Source organism: Arachis hypogaea, chromosome 15, assembly GCF_003086295.3.
Source record: "Arachis hypogaea cultivar Tifrunner chromosome 15, arahy.Tifrunner.gnm2.J5K5, whole genome shotgun sequence".
Lineage (NCBI taxonomy): Eukaryota > Viridiplantae > Streptophyta > Magnoliopsida > Fabales > Fabaceae > Arachis > Arachis hypogaea.
In genome coordinates this window covers 14,091,687-14,114,436 of record NC_092050.1, presented here as the reverse complement: position 1 = coordinate 14,114,436, position 22,750 = coordinate 14,091,687, and the positions used below count along the sequence as shown (strand labels likewise).

The 22,750-nt window shown below is 35.1% G+C and overlaps 1 protein-coding gene and 1 long non-coding RNA gene across 3 annotated transcripts; one reads left to right on the top strand and one right to left on the bottom strand.

Moving 5' to 3' along the window:
* Positions 1-448: 448 nt before the first annotated feature.
* On the bottom strand, positions 449-21,389 carry LOC140179601 (uncharacterized). Of its 2 annotated transcripts, none has more exons than XR_011873171.1 (3): positions 20,455-21,389; positions 20,214-20,282; positions 449-797 (listed from the first exon to the last, which is right to left on the bottom strand). It is a non-coding gene; the product is annotated as an uncharacterized lncRNA (long non-coding RNA). The 2 variants fall into 2 exon arrangements; XR_011873170.1 differs by lacking the exon at positions 449-797 and adding an exon at positions 9,387-10,473 and having other exon boundaries at positions 20,455-20,847.
* On the top strand, positions 11,248-14,899 carry LOC140178992 (uncharacterized). The gene is made up of 3 exons (XM_072216949.1): positions 11,248-11,302; positions 11,580-11,894; positions 14,025-14,899. The coding sequence occupies exons 1-3, from the start codon at positions 11,248-11,250 to the stop codon at positions 14,750-14,752; spliced, it is 1,098 nt and encodes a 365-aa protein (XP_072073050.1). The 3' UTR covers positions 14,753-14,899.
* Positions 21,390-22,750: the final 1,361 nt, after the last annotated feature.

The following is a 22,750-nucleotide window of genomic DNA, read 5'->3' as shown; positions in this document are numbered from 1 at the left end:
AAAATTAAAATAAAAAAATTTTATTTATTATTATTATTCAATTAAAACATAAATTACTAATTAAATACATTAAATATACATTAATAATAATAATAATAATAATTTAAATTATTATTATTATTATTATTATTATTATTATTATTATTATTATAAAAATTTGCATAAATTATTAATTAAATAAAATAAATATACATTAAAAATATCATAATAATAATAATTATAAAAATTTTCAATTACAAATACTAAAATACAATTTATACATATTAATACTTTTATTATTACATTATTTGATTTAACTATGCATGTTACATAATATTCTACTACTCCTTCAAATAAGTTTAATTTTACAATATTTTTTATTAAATATATCATAATTATAAAATTAATTTATCATACTAGTACAATGATGTGACTATATTTTCCATTATTGGTACCGTAGTTGATTAATACTAACTACTTTGTAATAAGCTGGTCCGACGAATTCCAACTAATAAAGGTATCCCTAATGAAACGGATACATAACATGTCTTGGAATAAAAGCAAAGCAAAAGCCTTAACCAAGAAACGCTACTACAGACAAAACAGCTCCCTGCCTCTACCATCAATCCACCATCTTCTTGTTTAAGATGAATGTTCAAACTTCAAAGCATATTCAATATATATCTATATCTATATCTATCTATCTATCTGTTGCATAGTAGTAGTGGCAGTAGTATAATTGAGAGAGTGATTAAGGTGGTGGTGTTGTGGCTTGGTTGGTGGGGAAGAATAAATGCCCGGGCAAGAGAAAGTGGTCCCTACTCAAAACAACACAGGAACAGGACAACTTAGTGTGTGTTTGGATTATGGTTTGTCAAACTTCAGTTTGAATAAAAGTGATTTTATAGAATTGATTTTAGGTAGAAGTAAGTTTGTGTCAACGTGATTTATATTTGGCAACTCTATACTAAAATTAATTTTGATAAAATAAATATTGTTTGGATAATATTAATTAAAATTACTTTTAGATAAATAATTACTAAAATGGACATGACATTAAATTATAATGTTATTTTTTTATATAGGTTTAATTTTTTATATATTTTTTTTACATGTTTTTATATAGTATATTTTTAGTACTTTTAGTATTCTTTTTTAGTACGTTATAATTTTTTACTATTTATTCATACCCTGACCCAATGATAAGGCCCAGGTCCAAATGAAAGGCCCAATCCAAAGGATTGAGCCTCGCCCTACACCACCTTCTCCCTACGAAGTCGGTTCTTACCACGACTTACCCTAAAGAAGTCGGGACGAGGATTAGCTGGCAGATAAACACTCATTCAAATGAGTAACTGCCCCTAAAATCTCTCTAACTTTCCAAGAGACATATCTCAACTTCCCTAAGATAAGGGGACGGTTATCCACCTTAAATGGCGGAACTACTTCAACGGTGGTTATGGGTTCACCACTATAAATACACTGACACTTCTCAAGTATCACTAAGCCCAATACTCTCTAAACCTGTTTTGCTCCCTTTGCTAACTTTGGCATCGGAGTGTCTTTGCAGGTACCACCCCCCATTCTCTCATACTGAAGTCGGACGGAGGCCCTTGGATCACAAACCTATTTGGACACCTCCTCATTCAGACGATTGGACCAGCCAAACTAATCCAACCCAATAATCTCCGGTTACCCATCGTAACATTGGCGCCGTTGCCGGGGACCCGAGAGATCAACCAGTAATAGCGGACATGTCACCGGAAGACGGTCATGTGGCATCGGATTCCGAACAAGAGAATCTAGATACCGGAAACAATGACGCAGACCTAACCCTTCACCAGGAAACCAACGACCAACATAGGGAAGGCACCTCCGGATTTAAAAATCCGAAGATGAACTCCTCGGAGGGGCGTGAATCGGAAAAGGATGGACCACTCCATGCAACTGAACTAATGGGGCTAGTCCATGGCCACCAAGGTCGCTTGGAACAGCTGGAACAGGAGCGGGAGCAACAAAGGGAGATAGAAAAGCACCTAAGAGAGGAGATGGAACGACGAAAAGAGTTAGAAGAAAAACTCTTAAAGTTAGAATCCTCCCACAAAGGTCGGAACTCCCGTGGCGATCGAGAAGAGTCACCCCCAGGAGGGGAGGACCCTTTTAGTGAGGACATAACGAGGGCAAGAGTTCCAAGAAACTTTAAAAGCCCTGATATGGACTTCTATGATGGAACCACAGATCCAAAGCATCATTTAAGCAATTTCAAAAGTCGGATGTATCTGGCTGATGCTTCTGATGCGACGCGCTGCAAAGCTTTTCCGACCACCTTATCGAAAGCAGCGATGAAGTGGTTCAATAGCCTCCCTCCAAGATCGGTCACCAGCTTTGAGGACCTCTCTAGAAAGTTTCTAATGAGGTTCTCCATTCAGAAAGATAAAGTAAAGCATGCACCGAGCCTCCTGGGAATAAAGCAGGAGGTCGGAGAACCTCTACGGGACTATATGGAAAGGTTCAACAAAGCATGCTTAGAGATTCAAGACCTGCTCGCCGAGGCAGTCATTATGGGGCTGGTAAATGGGCTTAGAGAAGGTCCCTTCTCACAGTCCATATCAAAGAGGCACCCCACCTCCTTAAGTGATGTACAAGAAAGAGCTGAAAAGTACATCAACATGAAGGAAAATGCTAGATTGAGAGAGTCGAGTTGGCGACCTGGGCACTTCCCCTCGATAAAAGAGAGGGAGAGGGAGCCCAAAAAGAAAGAAGACCTCGGTCTCGACAGACCCAGAAAATATCACTCTTATACTCCTCTGAAAGTCTCTATAGTTGACGTATACAGAGAAATTTACAATACTGAAAGGCTGCCACCTCCCAGGCCTATTAAAAACAAAAGAGGGGGGAGTCGCGGCGATTACTGTGAGTACCATAAGATATATGGTCACTCAACAAACGATTGTTACGACCTTAAAAACGTGATAGAAAAGCTAGCCAGAGAAGGCCGACTTGACAGATATCTCATGAAAAGGTCGGACAATCATGGGAAGAGAAAGCGAGATGACGCGGATAGAAGAGACCCACCACCGCAGACTCCGGAGAGATATATACATATGATCTTAGGAGGATTCGCGGGAGGGGAACTCACCAAGTCCTCTCGCAAGAGACACCTCAAGCGAGTTTACCAGGTCGGAAGCGAATCATCTGACCTCCCTACCATCTCATTTACAAAAGAAGATGGGCAAGGAGTAATCCCTGGACACGATGATCCAGTAGTGATAACCATGATCCTAGCCAATGCCCACCTCCACAGAACCCTAGTAGATCAAGGAAGTTCGGCAGACATCCTTTTCAAGCCTGCATTTGACAAACTAGGTTGGATGAAAAGGAGTTAAGAAAGGGATGCCAGTTTGAATGGACTCCAGAATGCGAATGAGCGTTCCAGGAGTTCAAAAGGTTTTTAAGTCAACCTCCATTCCTAACCCGACCTCTAGTTGGGGAAGATCTCGTCCTATATCTATCTGTAGCAGACAAAGCTGTCGCATCAGCCCTGATAAGGGAGGACGAGGTCGGACAACATCCAGTTTACTTCATCAGCAAAGTTCTACAAGGCCCCGAACTAAGGTACCACAAGCTAGAGAAGTTTGCGTACTCCTTAGTAATAGCCTCACGGAGGCTACGACCTTACTTTCAAGCTCATACGATAAGAGTCCGAACGAACCAACCCATGAAGCAAATCCTCCAAAAGACGGATGTTGCAGGGAGAATGGTTCAATGGATAATAGAGCTCTCCGAGTTCGACTTAAAGTATGAAACTCGGACAGCAATCAAAGCCCAATGCCTCACCGACTTCATAGCAGAATACGCGGGAGATCAAGAGAAAAAGCCAACTGCATGGGAACTTTATGTAGATGGATCCTCAAATAAAACAGGAAGCGGTGCAGGAATAATATTGGTTGATGAAAGGGGAACCCAAATAGAGGTATCCCTCAAATTTGAATTCCCAACTTCAAATAATCAGGCAGAATATGAAGCCATGATTGCAGGATTGAAGCTGGCAGAAGAAGTCGGTGCGACAAAAATGATGATATACAGCGACTCTCAAGTAGTAACCTCCCAAATAAATGGAGAGTATCAGGCCAAATACCCGAATATGAAAAGATACTTGAAAAAAACTCTGGAGCTTCTCGAGCGCTTTGCAGAAACCAAGATCAAACACATAACTCGGGATCTTAAAAGCAAAGCAGACGTCCTCTCCAGGTTAGCAAGTACCAAACCAGGAGGGAATAATAGAAGCCTGATCTAAAAAACTCTCCAAGAGCCCTCTGTGGTGAAAGCAGAGGGCAAACAAGATGTCCTTGAGGTAACTGGGCTAAACCTCGGATGGATGAATCCCTTGGTCGAATACCTAAAATTCGACACCCTCCCCAAAGAGAAAAAAGAGGCTAAGAAAATCCGGAGGGAAGCACAATATTACACTCTGATAAAAAGTATCCTTTATAAAAGAGGAATATCAACGCCATTGTTGAAGTGCATACCGACCTCAAGGACCACTGAAGTGCTAGAGGAGGTTCATAATGGGATCTGCGGGAACCATCTCGGAGCCAGGTCACTAGCCAGGAAAGTAATCCGAGCTGGATTCTACTGGCCGACCTTGCAAAAAGATGCCACAGAGTTTGTGAAAAAATGCCAACCATGCCAAATGCATGCAAATTTCCACGTGGCTCCCCCCGAGAAGCTCATTAGTATAACTTCTCCATGGCCCTTCGCAAAATGGGGAATGGATTTGTTAGGTCCTTTTCCCCAGGCGCCAGGACAAGTCAAATACTTAATCGTGAGAATAGATTACTTCACAAAGTGGATAGAAGCAGAACCATTAGCCACCATCACAACCCAAAGAAGTCGGAGGTTCCTTTACAAAAATATCATCACGAGGTATAGGATACCTTACTCCATTACTACAGATAATGGAACCCAGTTCATCGACTCTACCTTTAGAAGCCTAGTGACTAGTATGAAGATTAAACACCGGTTCACCTCGGTAGAACACCCACAAGCAAATGGACAAGCCGAGGCGGCCAACAAAGTCATACTAGCAGGGCTAAATAAAAGACTATAAGAGGCAAAAGGAGCCTGGACAGAGGAGCTCCCACAAGTATTATGGGCTTACCGGACGACGCCACAATCTGCCATTGGAGAAACACCCTTCCGACTTGTCTATGGAGTAGAAGCCATGATACCAGTAGAAATCAGCGAACAAAGTCCTAGGGTGATTCTCCATGATGAAATCGGGAATATACAGGGGCACAAGGAGGAACTTGATTTACTCCCCGAAGTCCGAGAGCAGGCCCAGATAAGAGAAGCAGCATTGAAACAAAGGATGACTATCAGATACAACAAAAAAGTCATTCGAAGGAGTTTCACCCCAAACGACTTGGTCTTGATCAGAAACGACACCGGAGTCAACAAATCGGGAGAAGGAAAGCTCGCTGCTAATTGGAAAGGACCATACAAAGTTAATGAAGTCTTAGGGAAAGGTTATTATAAGGTGACCGACCTAAACGGCACCGAGTTACCAAGGTCGTGGCATGCTTGTAACATGAAAAGGTACTATAGTTAAAAGCGAACTCTACTCCCTGATGTACTCTTTTCCCAACTTCACAATTTTTTCCCAAAAATAAAAGGGTTTTTCTGAAGAAGGGTTTTTAACGAGGCATCAAAGTAGAGACTAAGGGAGAATGGATTATCAAAAACCCTTAGTAGCAGTAAAGTACCTTCCCAAATAAATAAAGATCTTTTTACAATATCTCTTATAAATTCCTCCTCGTTTGTCTTTTTTTTTTCTACGAAACGCGCCGACTTAAGCTTGACAAAACGTGAAAATTCCATGAACCGACCTAGATGATCGTCAGGATAAAACGACGAGGTACAAGTCGGTGTAAAGAGGTCATAAAAGTTGATCGTGAGAAACTCGAAAAAATTCCGACTCATAAGTCGAAATGAAAACCCGAGAAGCAAAGAAAACGCATCGCAAAAATAACCTAAGTCATAGGAACTCAATGAATCAAAAAATTGAGTATAAGGAATACCAAAAAGAGATCGAAAAACCTATCAAAGAGCCAAAAGATTGTCCTAAGTCCTTAAAGTTAAAAGACTCAAAAAGGACAGACAGCCAAGAAAAGGTTTCAAAAAGATCAAAGGGGATTTTTCAAAAACCAACCTCAGAAAAGCATGCACGCAAAAAAGTAACTTAGACCCTTATCCAAGAAAGGGTATTCTTCATTAACCTAAACCCTTATCCAAAAAAGGGTATTTTTAAATATTTTTTGTTGTTTACGGCCTTAAAAGGCCAAGGAAAATGTCAAGAAGTTACCACCACATAAAAAAGAGTTTAAAAAAGAGGGGACCCACAGGCCGGGCCCCATATAGCCACAAATATTTTAAAGAGTATCACCACCAGAGTCGAAGGGAGTAGTCGGATCACCACCAGAATCAGGGAGAGTAGTCGGAGAGGAGGTTCTGTGAACCTTCGAGGAACTCAGAGCATCCTTGGAACGAGGAGGGGACTCAATTATCCTCTGCCCCCGAGTCTTCAGATCTGAATCGGTGACATGCTTGGGAGAGGGAGGAGGATAGACTATCGCCCCATCAATGACAACCTTGTCAGGATCCAAGGGAGATAGATCCAGGTCGGGAGCAAGAACTCCGACCTGCTTCTTAAAAATCCTCCAGGCTTCCTCGGCATAAGCATTCCTAGCATTCAACAAGTCCTTCCTCACCTCCACAAGATCCGTGAACAGGCTCGAATAACTCTCCTGCACCTTCAACCTTAGGCCCTCCTCCATGTTACACTGAGCCTGCAACTTCTTTTCCCTCTCCTGGAGGCCATCTTTCTCTTCCTTCAATTTGGCGATCTCTTCCCTCAGCAACTTCTCCTACCCTTGATATAAGAGAAACCTCCCCTCCAACTCTTCAACCCTCGAGGTTGAACCCAGAGAGCTAAGAGGAGTTTTCTCAAAAATATCAAGGAACTTTGTACAAATTCCTGCCGCCCTGATACTCTCCTGAGCCAGAATAGTGAGGTGATTCCGAATAGAAACATCATCCATACCTATACGGGTATGAGGATAGATGTATTTCCGAACAAACTGAGGCGCATCCACCTTAGCCTCACCTTCAAAAGAAGAGCTAGACTCTAAAGTCTTGCGCTTCTTCTTCTCTGGCTCAGGGAAAGATTGGGGGGAGGGGACGGCTGAGAAGAAGCCGAGGAGGAAATAACGATAGGTCGGGAAGGGGTCTCCAAATTTTGGGAAGAAGTGGGAGGAGGAAAAAGAGGAGAACTAGTTACCCTGGCGCCGCCATTCCTGGCACGGAAAGCTTAAACAAATCAAGGGCTACCTAATTGCGTCTGGACAAAGGTCGGAGCCCCCTGGAGAAATTTTTTAGTGTCCAGATATGGGGCCCGCCCCCACACTTCTCGGAGGAATTCCACAATAGCTGCCTCCGCCTCATCCAGATCATCCAAACCATATTTCTCACAAGTGGAGGCCTCTAGCCAGTACAGAGGAAAGCGAGGGGAAGAACTCTCGTCTAAGAAGAAGGGGTGGTGACCCTCTACAGCTTGAATTTTGAAAAAATAATTTTTGAAGTCATGGAAGGATTCATCAAAAAGGGTGAAGACTCTCCGACCTTGTATAGCTCGGAAAGACACCCATTGTTGCTTATTATTTTGCCCACTGAAGGGCTTGGTCATGTGGAAAAGGAAAAAGAAAATCCTCAAGGAAGTCAGAAAGTCTAAAGCGTGGCTGATAAACTGGTAGATTTTCAGAAAACCCCAGGAATTGGGGTGAAGTTGGGTAGGAGCAACACGGCAGTGACGTAAGACAGCCATTTCGAAGTCAGAAAATGGGAGAAAAACACCCAAACGGGTAACCATGCTCTCATACATGTAGAAGAAATGAGGGGCCGTCTCAGTAGCCCTCCCGAAGCAAATCCGGTCTTCCAGACCCGGGACCACCAATTCATACTTCGGCTTATCCTCCTCAGAAGTACAGATTCTGTGGTGAGTGCGAAAGTTGGTGATAAATTCGGTATCGACCAAAGGTTCCTCTCCTAAAACTGTGACATCGACCTACTGAGCAAGAGTTTCTATGGAAGACATTTTCTTTTCCTAAAAAAGGATTCGTGAAACCTACAAAGGGAAAAAGAAAAAGGTCAAGAACAGGGTCTCTAAGGGGGCATGGAATCAAACAGTAGCCTACAAAGTCAACTCCTCTCTCTAAAAAAGTAAAAGCATGCAATTAGAAGCATTTCATAAAAGAGAAGAGGAGAAAAGACTAACCTTTGTCTGGAAGCAAGGTAGAGGAAGATGAAAGCCTTCAAACGAAGAATGCCCCACGAACAGATGGGAAGAAAATTTTAAAAACGCAAAAACGAAACAACGAAAGAAAGGAAAATTATTTATAGACACGTTAGGGGCATAATGGTAAAAACGGAAAGCGGTCATTAATGGGTTCACCGTTACCAAGGTAATTAATACCTACGCAAACCTCTAACGGACGCGACGTTTAATTAGACGTAACTATGAAAACCAAAAGTCACGAAAGTCACGTCGGTTCCGAACAATCACGTCGGTTCCCTCACAAGTCGGCTACGACCCCGAGTAGAATACTCGAACCCAAGTCTCAAAAGAAATTGGGTTCGAATAGGGGCACTGTTCATACCCTGGCCCATTGATAAGACCCAGGTCCAAATGAAAGGCCCAATCCAAAGGATTGAGTCTCGCCCTACACCGACCTTCTCCCTACGAAGTCGGTTCTTACCATGACTTACCCTAAAGAAGTCGGGACGAGGATTAGCTGGCAGATAAACACTCATTCAAATGAGTAACTGCCCCTAAAATCTCTCTAACCACTTCCAGGAGCCATATCTCAACTTCCCTAAGATAAGGGGACGGTTATCCACCTTAAATGGCGGAACTACTTCAACGGTGGTTATGGGTTCACCACTATAAATACACTGACACTTCTCAGGTATCACCAAGGCCAATACTCTCTAGACCTGTTTTGCTCTTTTTGCTGACTTTGGCATCGGAGTATCTTTGCAGGTACCACCCCCATTCTCTCACACTGAAGTCGGACGGGGCCCTTGGATTACAAACCTATTTGGACACCTCATTCAGACGATTGGGCCAGCCAAACTAATCCAACCCAATAATCTCCGATTACCCATCGTAACACTATTATTATTATTTATGGTTAATTTTTTTTGTTTATTTTATTTTACCTAATGGGATCAATAGATTATATTATAAAAAGATAATAATAAATATAATGTACAAAAATTACCAGTATAATAATATATAATGCCAAATAAAAATTTAATAAAAAATATAAATAATAAATAATAAATAATAAAAAAAACTCATATAAAGAGAAATAATAACAATTCAATAAATAATACAATAATATGTATAAAGGATAAAAACGGTAAAGAAAAATAAATATTAAATATTAATAGCCAAAAGCTAAATGCAGAAGCTAGAAATTGTTGCTTCTTATAAACGTGGTTTTGAGACTAAAATCACTTCTATGTTTATAGAGAGAAAAATTAGCCAAACCAAAAATTGAAACTTTTAAGAAACTGTAACATACTTTTCTTCTTCTAACGTGGTTGCCAAACACACCCGGTGTTGGTGGTAGTAACTGAGAAGTGAGAACTCAAGCTCGAACACACATATAGGACAGGACACATAATAATAGTTGAGGTTTCCAGTTTCCATTATAGAAAGGGCATCATTTGCATATGAATAAGTCATTCAAGCTTATAAATGGTAGGGAAGATAGTGTGGTATGGAAATTTGATAAAACAGGTGACTACTCAACAAAATTCTGTGCGAGTGATGAAGGAGGAAGTCCTACTGGAGGAGGTTACCAGCTATAGCTTCACTAGTGCTGTTTGGAAAGGATTTGTCCCCCCGATGATTGAACTCCTTTCTTGGTTTGCGTTAGTCGGAAGGATCAACACAAAGGATCGACTGTGCAGATTACGGGTTATTGACCAGCAGGACAATAGGTGTCTTCTCTGTGGTAAGCCTATGGAAACCGCGTATCATCTGTTTCTTAGTTGTGAGATTACATGGCAGGTGTGGTGTGCTTGGCTAATGGCCTTTCAACAAAGGTGGAGCTTTCCGGGTACTTTGAAGGAACATTTTGAGAGTTGGACGAGCTTTATAGGAAGGAAGGTAGATAGGAAGAGATGATTCACTGAATTCTTTGCTGTTATCTGGACAATTTGGCTAGAAAGGAATGACAGGCTCTTCCGAAATAAGAGTTCAAGAGTAGGGGACATTATTAACAGATCGTTTACGTTCTACGAAGAATGGAGTGGTGCTGAGCCCTTTGGGTGTTGATGGCCGGGTCACAGTGTCTAGGAGTTGTATGTTATCTTGTTTTATTCTTACTATAGCTTTGCTATCTGCTCCACTCTGCTGTGTTGAGCTCCCTTTGATTCAAAAAAAAAAAGTGTAAGTAGCGAGTTAGTGTGTGCCATTCTAATGCACGTGGTTGAATCCTCTTTTTCTATACTAGTTTTATACTAATATTTTTTTTTTCATTTTGTGTCTTTAAAATGTGGACAATCTTTTAAAATTGAACCAAGTGAAAATCAAGAACATACAAGGAATTTTACCTAATTAATGGATAGAAAGAAATTTTCTTTTTATTTGCACAATAAAGTTATTTTTATAATTCAAAAAAAGTTTCAAATAGAATTGCAACATAAAGGATGAAGTAGAAAATGCAAAACTTCTTTCCAAAACACAGGTGGAAGCCACGAACTCTAATATAATAAAGGAAAAGTTTAAAGAGCTAACAACTTTTTTAAATTTTGGCCAGCATGTAACGAGTATTGAAAAATGAGCTATAAGATGAAATTTCACACTAATCTCACACCGTTAAAATCATCATTAATGGCTACTTGCTGGCCCCTATCACTCCTCTATAATAAAATACTGTATGATAGTATGATTTTCCTTCTATTATTTTTTATAATATGTTATTATTTATGATATTTATCAGTCTTTGATCACAATTCACAAGTCACTTGTTTTAATTTTCTTAAACTCCCAAATATACTCTTATTATAGAACACAGAGTGCAATTTGATATTAAAAGTTAAAACTACGAGAAGTTGCTGCAACTACAAGGAAGTTCTCTATCAAGTACTCGTCTTTTTATAATTATAGTTCTGTCATTCTCTGAGTTCTTAGGGGTGAGCATGGGTAGCGGGTACCCGATTACCCACCCGGACCCGAACCGAACCAATAAAATTGGTTCAGGAACCGACGGGTAATCGGGTCCAACTCGAACCAAACCGATGACAATTGCTGATGATTGGTTCGAGTATCGGTTTTGGGGACGCGGAACCCGAACCAACCCGTATACCCGATTATAATTAATTAAATAAAATATATATATATGACTTTGTAAAAACGCATAACCTGATAACCCTAATACACAATCTCACTAACGGCGCAACCAAAGTTACCAAACCATGGCGAAACCCTAGCAGAGGCAGAGGCGCAGAGCTTCCTCCTACCACGTAACCAGCTTGGCAGCTTCTCCAATCTTCATCGTCTTCTCCATTAGGCGTCAGGCTCGTCTTCTCCATTAGGCGTCAGGCGCATCGTCTTCTCCACCTCGTCCGTGGGACCATCAGGTGTATCGTCTTCCTCGTAGCGGCAGTGACGCAGCAATCAACTTTGTCCCGGTCATTGGCATCTCATTCGGTATCTCTGTCAGCATCGTTGTTCGCGGTTCCCTCTCCAGCAGCCAGCTTCGTCTTCAGCCAGCCGTTCCCTCTCCAGCAGCCAGCTTCCTCCAGGGCCCAGGCTCCAGCGTCGTCTTCTCCAGTCACTCATTCAGGTTAGTCTATAATTTTTGGGGAATGTTATATGTTAAACTATTAATTGTTTTATTTTCTGTTCAATTTTTGAAATTATACATTCTTATTTGTTGTTGAATAAAGCAATCTTGATCACTCTGAAACAATCGTGCTGTTCAATTTTTTAAATATTAATAGAATCTTGCTCTTGTGTAAAAGCTAGATTTGATTTTGAACTGAGGATCTTCTATAAGCTAATTTTGATTTGTTAACTTCAAAAATATTATGCTAATTGCTATGCAGTTACTATTATAATTCATGGTAGCAAATATTTATAACAGAGACCAAACCCTTAGAGTTTGATAATTGATGTTCACTAAAAACTAGAAGTCCCCTTAGAATTTGAAGTTGAAACCAAACATAAAACATTACGCTGAAGGCAAGGTGATATTAAGGATGACATTAAGGATGTAGCAAGTGATGATGGAGTGCAGTTATTATGATATTTGTATTCCTATTTATATATGTATTTATTCTTTTTTTTTTTATCTATCTTGCATTTTCACTAATATGTGATTTTATCTTGTTAATTGAGTTGATTTGATTAATTTAAACCGGTGTCTGTAAAGTAGTATCCATCAGAAGGAGTTAGGTGCTGTCAAATTGTGACATTAAGTATTAATTTTCCTCTCCAGCAAGTTGATTTCACTAATATGTGATTTTATCTTGTTAATTGAGTTTATTTTGTATTGAATCATAAGATATAATGATGTAGCAAGTGATGATAGAGTGCAATTATCATGATATTTGTATTCCTATTTGTATATGTATTTATTCTTTTTTTATCTACCATGCAATTTCACTAATATGTGATTTTATCTTGTTAATTGAGTTGATTTGATTAATTTAAACTGGTGTCTGTAAAGTAGTATCCATCAAAAGGAGTTAGGTGCTGTCAAATTGTGACATTAAGTATTAATTTTCCTCTCCAACAAATTGATTTCACTAACATGTGATTTTATCTTGTTAATTGAGTTTATTTTGTATTGAATCATAAGATATACTGATATAGGATGACATTAAGGATGTAGCAAGTGATGATGGAGTGCAATTATCATGATATTTGTATTCCTATTTGTATATGTATTTATTCTTTTTTTTATCTACCATGCGATTTCACTAATATGTGATTTTATCTTGTTAATTGAGTTGATTTGATTAATTTAAACCGGTGTCTGTAAAGTAGTATCCATCAGAAGGAGTTAGGTGCTGTCAAATTGTAACATTAAGTATTAATTTCCCTCTCCAGCAGGTTGATTTCACTAATATGTGATTTTATCTTGTTAATTGAGTTTATTTTGTATTGAATCATAAGATATACTGATATAAGATGACATTAAGGATGTAGCAAGTGATGATAGAGTGCAATTATCATGATATTTGTATTCCTATTTGTATATGTATTTATTCTTTTTTTATCTATCATGCAATTTTACTAATATGTGATTTTATCTTGTTAATTGAGTTGATTTGATTAATTTAAACCGGTGTTTGTAAAGTAGTATCCATCAGAAGAAGTTAGGTGCTGTCAAATTGTAACATTAAGTATTAATTTCCCTCTCCAGCAGGTTGATTTCACTAATATGTGATTTTATCTTGTTAATTGAGTTTATTTTGTATTGAATCATAAGATATACTGATATAGGATGACATTAAGGATATAGCAAGTGATGATAGAGTGCAATTATCATGATATTTGTATTCCTATTTGTATATGTATTTATTCTTTTTTTTATCTATCATGCAATTTCACTAATATGTGATTTTATCTTGTTAATTGAGTTGATTTGATTAATTTAAACCGGTGTTTATAAAGTAGTATCCATCAGAAGAAGTTAGGTGCTGTCAAATTGTAACATTAAGTATTAATTTCCCTCTTCAGCAAGTTGATTTCACTAATATGTGATTTTATCTTGTTAATTGAGTTTATTTTGTATTGAATCATAAGATATAGGATGACATTAAAGATGTAGCAAGTGATGATAGAGTGCAATTATCATGATATTTGTATTCCTATTTGTATATGTATTTATTCTTTTTTTTTATCTATCATGCAATTTCACTAATAATTTAACAAATACATGACTTCTCTTATTTTATGTATTTTGCAGATTCAAAAAAATGGGGGAAAACTAACCCTAAAAGTGATTCGGTTGTTGGAAGTACTTCTTCTCCAAGTGCAGCCACTCCCACTGTTGAGAACGATGTTCTTTCTGGTGGAACATCGCAAAGTCCAGCTCCCCCAAAGTTGCCTGCCTCAAATCCTTCATCAGAAACACAAACCAAAGCTGCTGGAACTACTGGCGAGCCTCCAAAAGAGGTAAAACGTAAACCCAGTAGAGCACCTAGTAGTGTTTGGGCGCATTTTACTAAAAGTTCTCCTAATGAAGCTTGCTGCAACTATTGTAAAAAAATATATATATGCAATAGTTCTAGTCATGGTACAACAAACTTGCATAAACATTTAAGAATTTGCACTAAAAACCCTCATAAGCAAGCTGAAAATGGGCAGAAAACTATTGCACTTGGGAGCCAAATTGAGGATGACCCTAATGCAGTCACTATGAAGCTTGTTGATTTTAATCAAGAGGAAACTCGTCTTGATCTTGCAAATATGATAATTGTTGATGAACTTCCTTTTAAATTTGTTGAGGTTCAAGGCTTTAGACAATTTATGAGTAAAGCACAACCTAGGTTTAAGGTTCCCTCCCGTTGGACAATTGCTAGAGATTGTATGGCTTTGTTTAGATATGAGAAAGAGAAGTTGAGAACATTGTTATCTGAAAATCGCCAAATGGTTTCCCTTACTACGATACTTGGACCTCAATTCAGAATTTGAATTATATGTGTGTGACTGCGCATTATATTGATGAGTCTTGGACATTGCATAAAAAAATTTTGAATTTTGGTTTGATTACTGATCATAAGGGTGAAACTATAGGGAGAGCCTTAGAACAGTGCTTGCAAGAGTGGGGTATTAGAAGGATATGTTGTGTAACTGTTGACAATGCTAGTGTTAATAGTGTTGCAATTTCGTATTTACTTAGAGGCATGGGTGATTGGAATGGGTCAACATTGTTAAATAGGGAGTTCATGCATATGAGGTGTTGTGCTCACATATTAAATCTAATTGTGGGTGATGGTATGAAAGAGATTGATAGCTCAATAACTAAAATCAGAATTGCATGCAAGTTTGTTAGGTCATCTCCTGCTAGGATGCAAGCTTTTAAGAGGTGTGTTCGAGAGGCTAATATAACTTCTAAAGCTAGTGTAGTGTTAGATGTGCCTACTAGGTGGAACTCTACTTATTTGATGCTAGAGGCTGCTGAGAAGTTTGAATCGGCTTTTAGTCGGCTTAGTTATCAAGACTCATTTTATTTGTTGGCGCTTGAGTCTGAAGGAGGACCTCCTGATGCTAATGATTGGACAAGGGCACGTGTGTTTGTGAAGTTCTTGAAGATATTTTATGATGCAACTCTTACTTTTTCTGGTTCTTTGAATGTTACATGTAATAATTTTTTCAATAAGTTGTGTGATATTCAAAAAACTTTGAATAAGTGGAGAAAGAGTAATGATGTTGGTTTGCAAAAGATGGCGACACAAATGAAAGTGAAACTAGACAAATATTGGGAGGGTGATGGGATAAATTACTTTCTCTTTGTGGCTGTTTTTCTTGATCCTCGTTACAAGTATGATTATGTTGAATTTTGTCTTAATCGGGTGTATAGGTTGAATCAAGCCAAAGATATGTTGAAAAAATTGAAGGATATCATTCATAAGTTGTTTGAGTATTACTCCATGATGTATCCCCTTTCGGATGGTAGTTCTTTTGGTAGTTTTAATTCTAGCATTGCCTCTCATGATCATGGGGTTGGTGGTGAAAATGCAATTGAGGAGGAAGATGACTTCGAAGATGAGTTTAGAATGAGGGTTAAAAAAAAGCAAGTTGAGGTCAAAAGGAATGAATTGGAAAGATACATGGAAGATGGAGGATAACATTCCCGGTTTTGACATTTTGCATTGGTGGAAATTGAAATCAATGAAGTATTATGCTCTTGCTCACATGGCTAGAGATTTGTTGGCTATTTCCGTCTCTACCGTGTCTTCTGAGTCGGCATTTAGTACTAGTGGTCATGTGCTTGACCAATTTAGAAGCTCATTAAGTCCTTCTACTGTTGAGTCTCTAATTTACGCACAAAATTGGTTGAAGACTCAAGAGAAGATGTATGACTTAAAGCAAGAACTTGAGGACCAAGAAAAACTTGAATTAGTTTACTATTTTTAAATTATATTTATTTAAATTATTATGTAATTGTTGTTATTGTTGAGTCTCTAATAATAATTTAATTACTGTTAATATAGAGCTCTCAGCTTTAACAATATCTAATCAAGCCATTGGAGTTGATGTTATTTACAACAATTTGAGGTTAACATTTTTATTTACTGTTATTTGTTGAATTTCTTTTAATTAATCAATTTTATATGTTGACATTAGCTAATTATATGCTGATTTTTTGAAGGTTACAACTCCTCTCTTGAATATGCTTGGTTAATGGAGTAAAGGATTATGGAGTGAAGACTTTGAAAAACAAATATTTCTATTGCACTTTTGTATTGAGCTTCTAATGTTTAGATTTTATTGTGTTTTGGTTTTAGCTTTTTTCAAAGATTATTCACTAGACTTTTGTATTTAACTTCTAATATTTCTATTGCACTTTTATATTTTCATTAGACAAGATTATTCACTATTAATATGTTTAGATTTTGATGAGTTTAGTTTTTAATGTCTTTGGTTTTTAATATGTTTGCATTATTTTTGTTGATGTTACATGTTTATTGTATTTGTTGAATTTTTAACATAAAAATTTGCCAATTTTTGTTTAATTTCAAAGTCATCGGGTACCCGCTACCTGAACCGAACCAACCCACTCTTTATCGGTTTGGTTTGGTTCGGGTACAAGCATAAAAAAACGCAAATCCGAACCAATTATTTTTTGATCGGTTCGGTTCTAATTTTACCTTGAACCCGAACCAAACCGACCCGTGCTCACCCCTATGAGTTCTTATTATATTAAAAAATACCATTAGTTATTGATATTTTTTTCATTGAAATTTATATATCTTTTATCTTTAAAATTTTGAATTTGGTAAAGTCAACGTGCCTAATCTATATAGATTGTTCAGCGATTGTGAGTTACTAAACTTTACTATTTTTATTTTTTTTTTTTAATCGATTTTTTGCTCATACAGTTTATCTTTTACTTTTTTTATTAGCCGACTTGAGGGGGAAAGAGTGCTCCGAAGGCAAGCCGAGTCTCTGATAGAGTCCATTATCGATATTGTAGCCCACAGCACAGACTATATTTCACATTCCCTCATTTCTCTGCTAATTTCGCATTAATATTTTTTTTTTTCTTTGAAAGCTGGATAATATTCTAAAGTTGAACTGGTGAAAGTCGAGAACATACAGATAATTTTACTTTACCTAACTAATGGACAAAGAAATTTTTTTTATTTATACAGTGAAATGACTTTTATAATTTAAAAAAAATTTCAAAGAGACATGCGATATCAGATCCATAGATTTAGGAGTGACATGAAAGATGCTGACAATGAGTTGAAGGTTAAAGTAGAAAATAATTCTTTTCAAAGACAAAGCCTAATCTAATAAAATACAGTATTATTTTGCTACAGTTAGAATAACATATCTTGGTTGAAAAAAAAAAAAAACTAAAATGTTGGATGTTTGTTTCAAATTGAGGAATGATCTTTTCCACGGAACCTTCATCGAAAACACCTCTTTAATCTTGGCAGGAGTTTTCATGGGAAACCGATGAACTCAACTTGAAACCATAGAGTATTATATATTCATACAATGCATTACACTACTATCAAACATTTCAACATCTTAATTTTTTTTTTCAACTAAGATATATTATTCTATGTGCTGCTAGACAATACAGTATTCATATAGTATTTTATTAGACTTCGTGGTTTTTACATATACTTGGAAAAGAATTTTTGCATTTTCTACTTCAATTTTTAACTCCTTGTCAGTCCTTCTATCACTCCTAAATCTATGAATTTGATGTTAATCTCTCTTTGAAACCCTCTTTCAATTATAAAAGCCATTTCATTCAGTGTAAAAAAAATTCTCTGTCCATTAGTTAGATAAAATTACTTGTATGCTTTTGACTTTCACCCAACGTTAGAATAATATCCACTTTTCAAAGACACAGAGAAAAAAAAACAAATATTAATACGAAACTAGCGTAAAATCTAGTCAATGTGAAATATTTTCATTGTTGTTGGCCACAACATTGATAATGGCCTCCGTCAGAGCTTCAGCCTACATTTGGGGCACTCCTTGCCCCTCAAGTCGGCTAACCAAGAAAGTAAAAGATAAAATTGCATGAACAAAACATTCGACTAAAAGAAAAAATAAAAAATAATAAAGTTTAGTAACTTACAATGGCTAAACAATCAATGTAGATAAGGTGTACCGTTGACTTTACCAAATCCGAAATTCCAAAAATAGAAAACCAACAATTTTAAAAAGAACTTTGATATACATGAGGTTTAAAAGTATAAATACACAGGTTTCAATAAAAAAATATCAATAACTAATTATATTTTTTAATATAATAAGAATCCAATTGAATGACAGAACTATAATTATAAAAAAATAACAGTACCTGATAGAGAACCTTCTTGTAGTTGATGAATTATAATCCAGGGCAGCAACTTCTCATAGTTTTGATATCAAATTATACTTTTTCAAGATGTGTGTTCTATAATGAGCTTATATTTGGGAGTTTAAGAAAATATAAAAAAAAAATTAAAACAAGTGACTTGTGAATTGTAATCAAGACTCAAAAATATCATAAATAACAACATACTATAAAGAATAATGGAAGGAAAATCATACTTTAAAATAAAAGTAAAATAGAACATGAGTTTTGAAAAGCTTCTTTCATGCTCAACTTACCAATCCTACAAAACTAACAATACCTTCTACTTATTTATAACACAAATATAGTTTTTCTTTTTCTTTATTATTGATTCTTCCTGAATTGAAGTTAAAATTATAATGACCGTGCTCCTATTCCCTTCTTTTTTAAGAAAAATTATGTAGTTAACACTACTATTCATACTAGTGCTTTCAATTGAGTTAAAAATATTCAATATACAAAACGATAATCATATAGACTTATGGTGGCCAGTGGTTAAATAATATATAAGTTATATATAGAATAGGCTTCAAAGTAACTTATGCTTACTTAGTAATTAAGGGCATCCCATATAAAATTTAAAAACCTGAATAAACGAAGAGAATGTGGGAAATGTGAATTATTTTTATTACAATTCATATGATCATTACTCTTATAAACCTGAATAAAATTTAGTACAAGCAGCTGACCAAATATAATAAATTAATAAACCACAGCAGAACGAATTTCATATGATCATTACTCTTATAAATCACGAAATAGAATCTATGAAATGTGAATTATTTTATTCATATGGTCAGTGTTCCTAGTCAATGAACATGCCTATATATTAACACATACGCCAGCTGGCTATTAGCAACTCCAACATTATACAACAAATTAAAATTGAGTTAGTTTTTTGCGATCTAATTATTAACCTTGAGAATAAAGTAATAGCTTCTAGGCCGAATCCACAAGATACTTGTTACTTAAACCAGAGCAATCGATATGAAAAATGTGCAAAGTTTATATCAACTCGTTCTTTTAGAAATAAGTTTTCCAACGAATCATGAATCATGAAGAATAATTTCTTTTTTTAAAAATAAAAAAGACTATAATAAATATATTTTTAATGAAGAATAATTTCTTTTTTTAAATTCCTTAAAAGTTCATATAATATAAAAATTAAATATTTATTATATTATACCTAATATGTGATAGAGATGTATTTGATTTAAAATTTGTAAAGATTAAAATAAAAAATTAAAAATATATGAAGATTGTGTCAGAATTTGTGGAGGTTAAGATGAGAAATTAGAAATATACGAAGATTCCAATGATAATATAACAGCGAGGGAATAAATTTTTTTCTTAAAATTAACCCTATCTTAACAAAAAAGAACACTAAAATAAATAATCATTAAAAATGTTATCGTATTAAAAACATGAAGAACATTAAAATAAACTAGCGTAGTTTTTATTTTAGTGCTATGGAGCAAATTGAATAAAATGGCTTTATAGTATTAATAATAACATTTATATTCGGTTAAATATTATTTGTGTTATTTAAAAATAAAAATAAAATCATACCTAATGATGAAGAAGCAGTGTTTCCTTCCTCCTCGACGAGTAAATGGACTAAGAAATTCACGAGTAAACCTGCATTGCAATTTCAGCAGCATTTTTTTTCACAGATGAATTGGCAAAGAGGAAAACAGAATTCGATGGAAAGAGAAGCATACATTCCACACAGAACTAAATAAAAAAAAAAAAGAAGTAATCATACAAGGATAAGGAACAGAAAAATTGAAATCGTAGATCTTACAATCACCTGGCAACAGAGACATCATGTGGCTGTTAGCTTCAGAAACAGCATCAATGGTGGGTGCTAAGATACACCTTTGTTTCAATACTCACGGATTTCATTACAGATACCAGGGTACACAAAGTCAACCAAATTTTGCAAGTTTGAACATTCGTCTGCTAATAAAAACAACTCAGGAATTTCAAACATGGACTTAGCATCAATATTATCTCCTAAAGTCTAAAAGACCGTCACCAACATAAATCATGATGATTAACCGATTAACATAATTTAAAATTGATTTATACTAGTGCATCGACCCGTGAGTTGCACGGGCATGACAAAAAAAATAATAAAAGATATATTAGGTATATGTATAAAAAAGATAAGGTATAAAAATTATATTCAATCAGCTTAAATACATATATAGATTAAAATTTGACAAAAAAAAATATAAGTATACAATAGATCAATTTATTTATAAGATTCAGGATTTAATATAGCATCATGGAATAATTACTGTCATAATTCATAAGCATGCTAATTTATGTGAATGGAATTGAAGAAATAAAAATTAAACTCTACATGTTTATTGTAATTTTTTTTTTGCGGTCGGAATTCAACGTATAAGTTTAATAATAACATTTTAAGTCAACATAATGACATCTTTTTATAGGTATAAATGACATAAATATATAAAATTACCAATTGTGATTTATTTTAACAACTAATAACAAAATTTGATTGACATCGTGCATTATAGAACACAATGAGTAATTATTTGAAATATTAATTATTTTTTTAATATTTAAAAAAAATAAAAATTTAAACATATATTATTTTTGAAATTATTAAAAAGATTTAATACTTTCTTATTTAAAAATTAAGATGAGATTTAAGATTTTCAAATTTTTTTCTTAAATGTATCACATATCAATTGTGATATAATGTGATATAATGTGATATAAAAATAAGTACGTTAACAAAAACGAAATGCATTCATAAATTACATAAATAAAATAATGAAATATAAAATTTTTTTATTAATTATACACATTTTTGTACGGTATGACTTATAGTAGAATTAGTTAGTAACTCAAAATTAGAAAATAAAATACAATAATAAATATGTAAAACACTTAAAATAATAAAACTGTTTAAAAACTTTAACAATTATTATAATTTACCATATTTTTTTGTTACCTAAAGTATTTTATTTTGTCATTGTATATAACATTTAAAATCTTATATAATTTGAAAGTGTATTATAAATTGATAATTAATTTTAGAGGGACAATTATAAATAAAAAATAATGCAAGAAATAAATAAATTTAAAGATAAAATAATTATGATATACATATATCAATCATGAATGAATTGTAATATATTATCTTCAACCATTTTATTTTTAAGACTGTAAAACTAAAAAGCATACAAAAAAAATTAGTTGATACATATTGTAGCTAATGCACAATTTTTTCAGTGATAAGACATTTTTCACAAAGATCATAAACAACCCCAAAAATACAACTTGTACAATACATTATCACCACGATTTGACACCGTATGGATTCCAAAACTGTCATTAAAGATATGTTGACTTGTGTTCATCATCAATGAGTATAAACTTTTCAAATGATGCTCACTAATGAAAATATTTTGATAACTAAGGATTTGTCTTCGTGGTAGTAAAAAATTATAAACAAAATAAATATTGACAAAAATATTTATGGATAAAACAGATGACATCCACATATCTATATAGACTTAACCTGAAAAATAAAAAGTTTAAAAATTTTCATCATAACCTAATGAAACCCAAAATAAAATATCATCCATCATAACTCTTAAATTACCATAAAGACTATAAGAATAAAAAAGAGACAATATAGTCAATGCAATTACCACTCATCATTGAAGATATATTCAATCTTCTTACCTGAGCATCACTTCCGGGAACAGTTTTTCCTCAAACTCAATTATATCCATAGTTCAAATTTATCTAAAAACTCGGGTGCTAACCAATCTCAAATGTTTTAGCCAATAAATCGAATAATAATAAGAAGAAGAAAACCTGAATGTAATAATAATAAGAGGAAGAAGATTCTGCAATAACTTTCTGAAAAGAGCAAAATAAAAAAGTTAGAATCAACTTTGTCATTTATAGAAATTAATCCAGAAAATTGGCATCAATGGAATATCCCCTTTGATTTTTATTTTTTACAATAAGTAGTAATTTGTATAACATCATTCATGGATCAACAACTTTGTGGCTTCAAGCACCTTAGTTAGATGTTAATCTCGTTACAAATTGGTAAGGAA